This window comes from Acartia tonsa, chromosome 12, assembly GCF_053477335.1.
Source record: "Acartia tonsa isolate MP-2025a chromosome 12, ASM5347733v1, whole genome shotgun sequence".
Lineage (NCBI taxonomy): Eukaryota > Metazoa > Arthropoda > Copepoda > Calanoida > Acartiidae > Acartia > Acartia tonsa.
Window position 1 is genome coordinate 13762830 of NC_137271.1, and position 13584 is coordinate 13776413.

Sequence of the window (13584 nt, forward strand, 5' to 3'; positions counted from 1 at the left end):
CGTTACTATTGGTTGATTTTCAAAGACCCAATTGCGATAGGGAAATACAGTTATTTAACCCTTTCCCCGACTAGTGTTTTACTCTAATATTAAAGCATATGAGTTTCCTCTTAAAACATGGACGGGATTAGAATGTCCCTTTAAAAAATGATTAATTATGAACATGTATTGATGTGTGGCAAAAACTATGATGAAACTCGTCTTTACCTTCTATATTAGACATAAAATATTTAGAGGTTTTGTTTAGAGCATCGTAGGTAAAGACCTCACTATGCACTTTGAGGAAAAGCATTCTAAGTTGAAATATCAACATAAGAGCAAAACACTAGAGAAGGTAAGGGTTAAATAACTGTGTCTCTCCATCGCACTGTCCTTGTGCCCACTCACTATTGGGTCATTAAAAGTCAACCAATGTTGTGGTGTGTATTAACACAGCCAGATAGCAGACGAATAAGGTCATTGAAAAAGGAAGGGAGGTAGTTGTCTGTATACACATCTATACTATAGATTTGTTATATCAACAATTCGACCAAATGATTTTGATGACCAGTCTAATATTACTCAATTAATATACAGGGTGCGCCACATATCTAGGGACTTTTTTAAAACTACCATAGCGTCAAAACTACTTGACCAATCAGGACGTTTGACCCCACTATAAAAAGCTTAGGTAATGACCTTTTAGCACAAAAAAATCTTTGGGCGAAGATGGGCTCGTACTCTGAGGTGGCCGCACTTATGTTCAACAAGGCAGATTCGAAGTGCGCCGGTGGTATAATCTGGATTCTCAACTAGGGCCCACTAAATCGGACCTCAGCTCATCTGTAGATGAGCTAGAGTTATGCAACTTGCTGGGAATACTGTTAGATACATAAGTAAGACACTAGAAAAGACCACAGCTCTTTATCTAAAATGGCTTGGCTTTAGTACTCCGGCAAAGTAAAACGTGGCAGATTTAAAGATGTCAAAAACGTCAAAAATCGTGAAAATTTCTCATTTCTCGACGTCAGAGACCCATATGGAACTTAAAACTCATTTTAGACTATGAATTGCGCTGACAACCCTAGATGAATCTTCCTGCCATTTCCAAAAAGGTATAGAACGTCGTTCTAGCACAACTGTGGTCCATATAAGAGCCTCCGTGTCAAAGGGTAGCTTGAAAGTTGGGTGAATTTGGATCCTGCGGTTACTCACATTCCTAAGGAAATGGGGCCTCCCAGCAGCCCGATCTTGATTCAATGGACTTTTGGACCTTGGGCTACTTTGAAGCATGTACCAATAGACGTACCCATACCATAAAGACCTCCCTCATTGCCACTATCAAGGAGAACTTCGCCAGCTTGGACAGTTACATTCTGACCTTGGCCTGCCGGCGGTTGAGGAGGCGGGTAGAGGCGGTGATTGATACTGGCGGCGATTTTATTCAATGATCTAATAGTCATAGACCTAATTTGCTCCCCAGTTTTTAAAATTTAATAAAATCTTTAAAATTGACGATTTTATGTTCATTTGTTTACAATTTAGAAAAAGTCCCTAGATATGTGGCGCACCCTGTATATTAGAAGGGAGGAGCTAAATATTGGTAATATTCAGGGATCTTAAGGGATAAGACAATGGACGAAAAGTTGATCCAAACATGGAAAACAAAGTTGCACCTTATGTAGATTAAAATTATTGGTTGAAAAGTTTGGGCACTTCTAGTTTGAACCAACTAACAAAGTTTAATCAAATTCTTGATCCAACAAACGAGGGAACGCGTATATAGAACGTTGGGAACGAGTATGATATATACTTTCAATGTTTCCTGCCTTCCTAGTAATATTAAACCAATAATTACCTATAACACTGCACTAAAGCAATGAAGAAAAGAAACTACAAGAATTCTTCCAGCCAAACCCATTAGCTACTAATTTATTTTCCACTAGCGGCTACGCCCCCTAGAGGCCTCTAGGGGCACTTGAGGAGGGGGGAGTCGAATTTGATAACCCAATTTCTTATTTTAGATCATAAAAGAAAAAGTAAAAAAATATTTTGGGGGATGGAAATTATTTTTTTTGGGGGGGGATATTTTTCATTTTTTGGGGTTGGGGGTGTCCCACTCCCCAAGAAAATAAACCTTCCCGGGACTTATGAGAAGCTACCCTGTTCAGGAGAACCCGATCGGTTCAGCGGTTAGCGAGATCCTTCGGTACCGACACACAGATACACAGACACACAGACAAACAAACATCCTGTTACTTTAGTATAAGGATTGTCAAATCCCTACTTACTAGTTATATTGTAAAAAATAATCAAGTCACTTTTTTTGCATGCAACTATTAAATAAATTTTTGTTAATTTTTATAGAAACTTTTAGCATTCATCCACGCGTATTTAAAAGAATAATGGAGTAACTTTTTTGCAATCAATTAATCAATCGATCCACTTTTGGTACATATTTTTCATTTCTATTTTATATAAGCGAAGTTTCAAGAACACATTAGAGTGTTCATATTTGCAGATTTAAAAGAAAGATAGAGTCACTCTTTTGCAAGTATGTAACTAATTTATTCATCCATCTAGTTTTGTTTTTTTATTTTGCATTGAGATACATAGTGAGGGAGGCGAAGCTTTATAGAACCCTTTAGCATTCATCCACGCGTATTTAAAAGAATAATAGAGTCACTTTTTTGCATGTAGCTAATCAATTAATTAATCTATTGTTCGTACACATTTTTGTCTATCATATTTTTATTATCTTACAAAGGTTGAAGTCACGAAAAAGAAACAGTGAAATGGCATCTGAAAAAAAATTTTAGTTAATAATAAATGTATAAGTATAGATGTACAATCCAGGTAACTACATGCCCCTAGTGATGGGTTTAGGCTATTTTAGTTTTTTTTCTGTCGAGTTTATAAAAGCAATTTTTTTATATATGCGAAAAAGTTGCAATAGCACGTCAATTGGTGTTATAGAGTAGAGATAAAATAAGCAGGGAAAATACTTTTGTACAAATGGATATAGAATATTACAATGGATATATTGACAGGGAAAATTTGTCGTCAATTTAGGGTGCTAACATGGACCTCCTTTATTGGTCACTTCGTTTATCCAGTAGGAGGGAAAGGAAATGGGGTAAAGGGGTTGGGAGGGGGGTTATCGTCATTTTAGCCAACTGAGAGCATCGCTATATTACAGTACATGAAAATCTGTTGCAACATCCATGTAAAAATATAGGGGGGAAAGAAAAAAAAGGGAAGGGGAGAAGAAAAAAGAAATGGGAGAAAAGGGGGTTTTCCCCATTTCTTTTGAAGAGATTTTCTTCCCCCCTTCCCTTTTTCGGGAAAGAAAAATATGACGTCACTGGAGTCGTGTTCCTCTAAAGTAATACAAAATCGGGACAGATTGTATTGTGTCTCGTTTTTTGTACAGGGGTTAATTTCCTATTCATAATTTCTCATGGGGAGGGAGGTGGTATCCTTTCCCAATTAGTTACAAAACGTTTAAGAACGAAATGCTTCATTGCAAAGGAAGGCCTTATCGGTCCAGTGGTTAGCAAGATCCTTCGCATTATTAAAGACAGACAAAATAAACTAAAGTATTTTTCTTTAACGATCAAAACAAATACTAATTTTTTTTTTTTAGTGGTTATTTGCCCTTATATTTTAAAACTTACTAACATAAATGGTCTACTGAGTGTCTGTCATTTGAAGACACTATTAAAAAGGAACCTCGTAAAAGTGTCGAACTATGACGTCAGAAAAAAATAACAATTAACCAATGAGAAGCCAGTATTCACTGTAATTGACCAATGGTAAAATATATAGCGGTCTCTCATTGGTAAATTGTTAATTTTTTCTGACGTAATAGTTCGACACTTTTACTGGGTTCATTAAAAAGTAAATAAACAAGAAAAGTATATTAAAATGGCTTATACAAGCAGTAAGAAGATAAAAGGTATTGGCCACTTTTAATTATTTTAAATTTTTTGTTTGGGGTCATTTTTTTCTAGGGGTGACTTAACTTGGGAAGGAGGTGGTAAACTTTAAAAATAGCTACAAACCTTGAGATGCTTCTATGAAAGGAGAACCATATCGGTTCAGCGATCCTTTGGTACAAAGACAGACAGACACAGATCCTGTAGTTTTTATTTATAAGGATTATAAAACTTATAGCAGTTATTGTCTATGTCTATGTACCTCTTAATTTTCATACTTAATTGTAAAAAATCCATTAAATTTAGTGGCCAAAAAGCAATGCCACAAAAAGAATCCGGGAGATCTTAAAGATTTGTTCAGATAATAATCATACCATTAACAAGAGGTGACAAAAATAACAAGGTCCCTGAAAAATGTACAATAAACAAAAATAGACACAGTTGCACTTTTGTCATTTTTAACGTATTTTCTGCTTTTATGTTGGCTTAAAGGATAATCGTACCATTTACAAAAGGTGACAAAATAACAAGGTACCGTGCAAATGTACAATCAACAAAATGAAACTTGTTGTATTTTTGTCATTTTTAACTAATTTTCTGCTTTTATATTGGTTTTATATTATCAATACCATTAACTGGAAGTGACAAAAATAACAAGGTACCGTGCAAATGTACAATAAACAAAATAAAACTTGTTGTATTTTTGTCATTTTTAACATGTTTTCTGCTTTTATATTGGTTTAAATAGTATTCATACCATTAACGAGAAGTGATTTAAATAACAAGGTCTCCAAATGTAAAATCAACAAAATGAAATAAACTATTTGCCTAATGGGGGGGAGGGAGTACTTTTCCTTCCCAAAATGAATTGTAAACCGTACCTAGACCTTTAAGAAGCTTATCTGTAAAAAACATCCTCTTACTTTTATACATAAAGATAAGTTTCATATTACATTCTTAATAAAAATTTCATGATAAGGCGCAATTGAATAATGTATTCATGTTGGTAGTCAGATAAAAATAATCCAATTTTAATTGAGAAGCCATAGGAGGCACAACTAGATGTAATTTAATCTACACCAAACTAATAATCTATAGGCTTATAGCATTACATAGATCCAAGATTATAATTATTTACATTTTATTCATCCTAATCTGGTATAAATAGCAAAGCTACTCTATTGATCAATCTGTACGTTCATATGGGCTCTAAAAAGGGGAGGGAGGAGACATTGGCATTGAGGGAGTGGACATTGGGCTGTTTATTACACTATTCTCCAAAGTTTTATAATAACTTTTTCTTATTCGTTGACTTAATAACTTGGGGACTTTTATTGAATTTTAGTTGAACCCAGTAATAGTATCGGACTGATTATGACGTAAAAAAAAAATTAGCCAATGAGAGGCCATTATTGACCAATGGTAAATTTTATAGCGGCCTCTCATTGGCTAATTATTTTTTTTACGTCATAATCAGTCCGACACTTTTACTGGGTTCATTTTATTTGGGTGATTCATTAAGTAAAGTGTCCAAATGTTTCAACCACTAATTGTAATCTAGAGAAGGGGTAAATTTGTGTATTATCATAATTGGAGACGTACACGAATTTCTCCTATTTGTTGGCTCAGAAACTGTGGGTACTTTTAATGAATTTTAATTGTTTTTTTTCAATACTATTAGAGTACAAAATGATGATCTTGTTTATTTTCATTTGGCATGTAAACTGTGAACCAAAAAAATAGGCAAATCCGAATTTTCAGTATAGCAGCTCTATTATTCATTTGAGATGAGTTTACTGTAAATATAAAATGTAATGCATCTTTTGTTTACAAGTTTCAACTGTTAAATTTTTATAAATCAGCACCATTGAAGCACAAGATCTCAAAAACAGCATTAAGGGAAATTCTGGTGAACCAAAAAGATATGCAAATCCAAAACAAATCAATGGAAATGTGGTATTCGGCAACTGTGAGCCATGCCTATGGCAACCCTGACCTGGGTTCGGGGAAGGGCCAAGGGCCCTCCCCCGAGTCCTGGGGAAGGGGTCTGCCGACCCCCTCCCTATGCCTAAAATTAATGATAGATTCTGACAGCCTTATTATAGTTAAGCTGTATTGTTAATTCCCCCCACCCTTTCCAGGGATGGGGGATCATTATTGCCCAAACTGACTATTGTATATGTATTATATTGATTTTGTTTATGATTATTTATTCCTATCTGTGTAGTTATTGTTTGTTGTATATAAAGTTAGTAATCCTTAGACCCTGAATAAAGAAACAACTGAATAGACTCTGTTTATTATTTAGTGATTGCTAGAGAAGTGTAGCTTCTCTATAGTATAGGTGTCCACGTCTGTTCACACTGCCGTAGTCATTTGAACTCTGGTGTCTGCCATTTATCCTAGGCGGATACCACAGAAAAACGATTTTTCGGCACTTTTCTTCTCTTTTAAAGATTGATTCTGATAAATTAACAATTTTTTAAGGGATTTGTGCATTAACTATTATGAAATATAGTATTAAGTAGAAATTAATATTTGAAAAAAAGAAATTCGACCCCTATCACTTTAGAGGACAGCTGCTGACCCCTGCTGATGTAGCTAAATACATGTTAAATAATGATAAAGGTTTTTTGATGTGTAAAAAAAATCCATTTTATGATGCTCATACTGGTGGTGATGGTGAGCTAAATGTTATCCAAGTACATGCTTATGATGACAACTTGTCTTTTAACCTATGTACCATTTTTTGTAGTAATAGCAGCCTCCAATGGAGCCTCTAGACACAAAATATAACCAGCATCTAAAATCTACTTTATTTACCTTATGAATTGGAGTAATTAAAACTGCAATTTTTTTCTTTTTTAATACTGCTTGGCTGGAGGCAGCTATGACTACAAAAATTGGACTATAGCTGGATTGGTTCAGCGTTTAGTGTAATCCTTTGGTGCATACTGACAGACACACACACACAGATTCTCGTACTTTTTTATAATGATAAGATTAATTAAAGTAACCATCAAATTCATTCATCATGTATTTGAAAATACATAGTATTAAAAATGCTTACATGGTATATAGAAAACAAATTATTGTATTTTAATTTTAGACTAACTTATATGATTTAATAAGTAATTGATGAACCAATGATATTCTAGCATTTTGTACAACCAACCAATAAGATTGCTGGAGTGCAAAACAATTATCCAATGAGAGACTTCCACATATTGTCTAAGCTGTGACAGCTTTAGTTGTAACAGCAGCAGATGGAGCGTTGGAGGCAGGATCTTCAGATTTACAGAATGAAATATGTTTTCTGAAAAAATGATCATTACTCATCTGAGAAATATGAGTCATGTGCTTGTAAGATCTCACAAATGTCCAGGTTTTAATGTCTACAATATTCAGTTAGGTTTTTCAGGTTTTTTGTAAAGTTTGGGCTAAAGTAAAGGGAATGTGAGTCAACCCCCAGAAAGTTACATGTTTACTTCAATTTAAAGCTTACCCCATTGCTTCTCTGAACTTTGGATGTGAAGCAGCAAATACAATGGGATTCAAACAGGATACAGTCTTGGCCATCATGGAAGGAAGCTAAATAATCATTAATTAAGTATTTTTACTTTATAACTGTTCATGTCATAAAAAACATATTGCATCTTGGTAATTAGTTTAAGATAAACAATCAAAGTCTTATTGAGAATAGTTATTTCTCGCATCGTATTCTAAACACCTTTCTGTGGATATAAAATGTACAATTATGAGGTTAAAACCTTCGGCATTTCAGGGTTAAAAATCTGAAGTGAGTTCTTAAAAAAATTTGCCTCACTAAAATCAGTTTACCCACTAAAATTAGTGAGGCTCACTAAAAATTTAGAGGGGATATTTTTGCCTCACAAAAATTTTAGTGGGGCAAACTGATTTTAGTGAGGCAAAAGTTTTTTTAATAATTCACCTCTGGTTTTAATCTTCTGATTGTACATTTTTAGATTGGATAAAATAGTTTTAAAACTGGATTTAATACGATGCTAGACATAATTTTTAGTATGGCTGAGAACCGGTTCTAATCCACCGGATTATAATCAGTTTTGAATAAATTAAACCTGTGAGATAACAGGACCCAGGTTCTTTCTGTTGCCAAACTGACCATACATGCAAACTGCTGCATATGGGCTCCAGGTAAGGTACCATAGTACCACATTGGTCACTGCCACCTTGGCAATCTTTATCTCTGCTGATTCCTAAATCAAATTAACAGCTTAGAATTATATCACTTTCTAATTTATGGGAAAAAATTTAGAAAATAAACACTGAGTGATGCTTTTTCAATGAATATAGAATCAACTAGGCTTTAATTGAATTCAAGAAACCTACCAAAGAAGTCATGAGCTAATACAAGAGTGTCAGGCATAAATTACCTCATTATTTTTATCATTACGTAGAGATTCAACATTCATTTTCTTAGCTTGTTCTTTCATTGCAGCCTCATGAGCCCAGACAGCTTTAACAATGAAGGTGTAGTAGAACAGGATGGCAAGAAGGGGGACAGCATAGCAGAAGGAGAATATGAAGATGGTGTATGATCTAAAATGCATAACAAATAATAAACACTTAAAATATAACTATAATAATAATAGCTTTCACAAAATTCTGCAAAGTTGTGAGTAAGATTCCAGTCAAATGCGCTTATTAGGTCAAACTGTTTTTAAATATGCTATGCGTTTGGTCAACATTAAGAACAGTTAGACTTGATAATTGCATTTGACTGGAAGCTTGCTCACAATATTTACAGAATATTGCTAAAGCTACTATTTCCTTTAATATCAACTTGTTGTTGGACAAGTCTGATCGGTACATGATTTGTTAGATATGACATCAATAGTAACTATGAGATAATTGTTGTTTTTATGCTTACTTGTTTTCCCAAGTGTCAATAGTGTATTCAAAACTGCAGGTTACAAACAGTCCCTCAAGTGACCACCTACATACATAGAAACTTTAATAAAATTCATATAAATTACACTTGCTACTAAAAAAAATATTTTTAAACAAGGATGACAACATCCATAAAAGCGAAGCGCTGAAACGGTAGGACAAACGGACATTAACACTTGTATAGTGTTTAAACTGAATAATCAGAATATAAAAGTATAAGAGTCCAAGCTAAATTGCAAATAAATTTGTTGAAAAATTGCTTGATACAGGATAATGTTTATGGACATACTTACATTTTTAGGACTTGATTATAGAGTTGCTTTGCTTATACTATTGTTCTTTGTTGTCCCAGGAATCAATATACCAAAAATCAGATCAAACGGATGATTAGATCACATAAAAATTTGTTGTTAAAAAAGTAGAAAAATCAACATGTTTAAAATTATTAAAGGAATCACCATGCAAAGTTTGAAATCGATAGGACAATTCTAACATGCCTAAATGGCGAATAAAAGCTATCTATCTCGGACGGACGGACTGACGGACCGACCCTAATTATAGAAAAGCTTATCTTTTGAAAATCAATTAGAAGTTAGTATATTCCTACTTGCTCCACATTTCAAGTGTTGGCCAGATTAGCACAGCAACTGGATAGCCCCAACAGAATATGATAGCTGCAATTGCCTAAATATTTAATTATTGGTTGACCTAGTAAACTTGAATAGGATCAGATACAACATGAGATCATATTTAGGTATTTATCTAAACCAAAACTGGCTTATGAAGTCAAAAATTACTTGAGGCCTTTTTTGTGCATGTATTAAAGGTTATACTTATATACTAGTGTGGTGGGATTTGTTTCATTGGGTACCTAATGCATATTTTAATTTATCATAAAATAGAAAGAAAATTCTTTCTTACCTTGCAGTTAGTCAAGGGTTTGCTTGTAAAGCCTCCTACAATTGTATTATACCTGAAATAAAAAAGTATAGAAACTGATTCATGTCTAAATTTAACTTGTTTAAACCTCCCTATACATTTTATTCCTTTTTAAATAGGTATAAATTAGAGAACTGACATTTTGATAAATGCTATTTAGATATAAATGCTACTGGTATCACCACTTTAAAGGCCAAACAACATAAGCAAATAATGCTGGAACCGTCAGGTACAAAACAGTTTGAAAAGAAATGACTGAAGTATTAAAGGTGGTGTTAGTTACAAGTTACAACTCACCAAATATCTTTTTGATATTATGTTAAGTAATAATCATCTTACCTATCATAACCGATAAAGACCAGTGTCCACAGGGAGCACAGTCCAGTAATACCACCCCACAGACCATACTGGATACACCAAGTTTTACCTGGAATATAATTTTGCAATTCTAGTCTTATACATTTGATGGATAACTATTCTCCCTCCTAGTCATACATTCTATTCAACTATTCAATTCTTAGTTTACAATTCTGTGTTCATTCTTATTTTGGGTAAGAAATAGTAGATTGTAGTTGTAGCCATTGTACTCTCCCTTGCTATAGGTATATTATAAATAGATTATTTTTGTTTTTAATTAGAATACACATAAAGGAATAGTAGCTTTTGCAAAACTCCATAGAGTTGTGAGTTAGATTCTAGCTTATTAGGCCAAACTGTTTCTAAAAATGCATTTAATTGTAATAAGTGTTTGGTCAACAGTTAGAACAGTTAGACTTATAAGCGCATTTGACTAGAAGCTTGCTCACAATTTTACAGAAAATTGTTAAAGCTTCTATTCCCTATTTATGCCCCTTTTGTTTATATAAAACTAGCGGCTTCGCCCCTAGCCTCTAGGGGCTTTGCCCCAAGAGGTTTGATCAACCTAATTTTTCGTATTTTAGATTTAAAAAGAAAAAGTAAAAAAAAAATTTTTGGTGGGGTATTTTTTATTTTTTTGAGGGGTTGGGGGTGTCCCACCCCCCAAGAAAACAGCTTAAAACCATCACAGGACCAGTAGGTATTTCCCTAAAGAGTAGAGCCCAATCGGTTCAGTGGTTACTGAGATCTTAAGCTTCAGCGGACAGACGGACAGACATCGTTCTACTTTGTATTATAGATGACTATAAGGCTAAGATGATGAAAATTATATATTATGAATATGCAATATAAATAATGATAACACTGAAAAAGTAATATAATTTTTAAAAAAAGAAATAGTAATGGAATCAGATTTGTATAAAGATCTCACCATACATCCAGAAGTTGCTATAGAAGATGTTGAGAGTTAGAGGAATACCATTGCTGATGATCATGACCATGTCAGAAATAGCTAGGTTTAAAACCAGCAAATTTGAAGGTCTTCGCAGAGATTTTTCCTAAAATATTATTTAAGACTTATCCACTAATTTGTTTTTAATTTCCATTTTTTTGTGTATGTAACTTTTTTGTGGTTAAGAAGATATCCCACATATCTGATTTTAGATAATAAAAAAGAACTGCCTTTAAAAAAAAGGGTGCATTTTTTCAGGGGAAATTTAAAGTCTCTAAGTAAAAAATTGTGGTCATAGGAGGCATTTGCGTATTGCTGGAGACCTGGAGGATCATATCTGGAACCTGAAATTGACTTGATTATATTTTTCAGATTAGGATGTACAACAATTTTTAGTCTTTTGGAAACATAAATTGCTTTGTTTAGGTCGATAAAATATTTGGGAGTCATGTTAAGTCATTGGTCTACTTTATATTTCTGACTAGCAGCTACGCCCCTAGAGGCCTCTAGTGGCACTTTAAACATTTTTTTATATTTAAAATATGTCTATGTTGCGTTTGACGTCTATGTTTGCGTTGAACTCTCTTTCTAAAGTCGAGAACGTAAAAAAAATCGATTTTTTTGTGATTTCTCTTGGGAGGGTGGTGGTACCCTCCCCCCAAATAGTTGAAAACCTTCCCAGGACATATGAGAATCTACCCTGTTAAGGAGAACCCGATCGGTTCAGCGGTTAGCGAGATCCTTCGGTACAAACAAACAGACAAACATCCTGTTACTTTAGTATAAGGATTATGGATACATTTTACAAAAGAAAAGTGAAGATGCTGTACTTATTGGTGCAAAAAATGAGGACAAATTTCAAATTGTTTTGGCGTGTGACGTCATACCCCCATCTCTTTTCTAGGGGGTTTCTTTCCTCCTTCCCTTTTCTTTCCCCTCACTTGTGACGTAAATAAACAGCCCCGTCAAATCAATTTAAAAATTGTCCCCATTTTTTGCACCAATACGTACAGCATCTGAAAAATATAACAACAGACATTCATACTGGCCTTGAATGTTGCAAACTTTTTTTTAGTATGGTCTCGAAACCGATTTATATCCGGTCAATTAGAACCGTTTCTCGGCCATACTGAAAAATCATGTATTGCATCGTATTACAAACAATTTATCACGATTTTTAAAAACAAAAATAACAAAATTAATACCTGTTTTGTAAACCCTGACCTTAACTGTTTTTAATCCATTAATTTTTCATTTTATTACCCGCGGAAATCTGTCTATAATACGATACAATAAAAAAAATCTTCTCACCTTTATATACAGATACACTGTGCAGCCATTACCAATAAGATTAATACAGGTTAGAACAGCAAAGAGAATGCCCACAAGGTCCACTATGAATGGATGGCTCGGAGGTTGGGATAGCCAATGCTCATTTGATAACTCTGCTATTTCCTATAAAGGAAAAATACATGGAAACTTAATTGAGTATTTAGATAGTATAGTTATTTCTTTCATCGTATTATAAACGGCTTTCCGCGGATATAGAATGTACAATTATGAGATTGAAACTAGTTTTTTTAGCCCCGGTATGCCGAAGGCACGGGCTAAAAAAACTAGTTTTAATCTTATGATTGTACATTTCTATATTCGTAGAAAACTGGATATATTACGATGCTAGACATAGTTTTTCGTATGGATGAGAACCGGTTCCTATCCACCGGATTCGAATGAGTACGAGAAAAGATTTTCCAGTATGGCTTTGAAACCAATTAGCATCTGTTGGATTAGAACCGGTTCTCAGCCAAACTGTATATTTTATAGATCATTTTCTACGAATATTGAAATAAAAATAATAAAATTAGTTAGCCTGGATTTTTACTATTAACTAATGATTATTTGATTTGTTAGAAGTAATGGAAAAACATGGCTTTATTGACAGGGGATGAATTGTTGTCAATTTAGCTTGCTAATACAAAACTCATTTAATGTTTAGTTCGTTCATCCAATAGAATGCTATGGTAATGGGGAAAAGGGGTGGATATTGTTATTTTAGCCAGCTGTGATCATCACTTTATCAGAGTTAATGAAAATCTTGCAACATCCAAGTAATGATATATCGATTTTTGAAAGTTAATATTCTTGTTAGGTAAAAAAAACTTACTTTTGGAACAATATCTCGCATTGTAAGGCCATCTTTATACCAGAGCTTATAATATGTGTCCAAATATGCCACTTGTTTATCCATTTTTATATAGCCTGAAAATTTATTAGATTTTTTATTCTTAGATGTATGCACATACATAAAAAGAACAACAATAATAAATGAATATTATACACATTTCTATATACAGTCAAATTTTAGTGATCTAATTATTCTATATAAAAAATTCTTTCCAGCAAATGGCAGTTTCTTAGCAGGTAAGAAGTGTGCAGTTATGTGTATTCACACATTGTTTTCATACATGCCATATAAATGTTCTTTCT

General features: G+C 33.6%; 1 protein-coding gene across 1 annotated transcript; it reads right to left on the reverse strand.

The window, feature by feature from the left end:
• Window positions 1-6936: 6936 nt before the first annotated feature.
• Window positions 6937-13352, reverse strand: LOC145333437 (compound eye opsin BCRH1-like). The gene is made up of 11 exons (XM_080178581.1): window positions 13262-13352; window positions 12409-12552; window positions 11077-11203; window positions 10128-10215; window positions 9771-9822; window positions 9457-9533; window positions 8830-8895; window positions 8333-8498; window positions 8018-8155; window positions 7423-7508; window positions 6937-7233 (listed from the first exon to the last, which is right to left on the reverse strand). The coding sequence occupies exons 1-11, from the start codon at window positions 13343-13345 to the stop codon at window positions 7149-7151; spliced, it is 1113 nt and encodes a 370-aa protein (XP_080034707.1). The 5' UTR covers window positions 13346-13352; the 3' UTR covers window positions 6937-7148.
• Window positions 13353-13584: the final 232 nt, after the last annotated feature.

Excerpts from the sequence above, each read along its gene's own strand:
- LOC145333437 (XM_080178581.1), bottom strand. The coding sequence starts at position 13,345 with ATGGATAAACAAGTGGCATATTTGGACACATATTATAAGCTCTGGTAT. Across the intron at positions 8,896-9,456 it reads ACACTTGAAATGTGGAGCAA|GTGGTCACTTGAGGGACTGT; the intron begins GTAGGAATATAC and ends CTATGTATGTAG. Across the intron at positions 8,499-8,829 it reads ATTGACACTTGGGAAAACAA|ATCATACACCATCTTCATAT; the intron begins GTAAGCATAAAA and ends TATGCATTTTAG.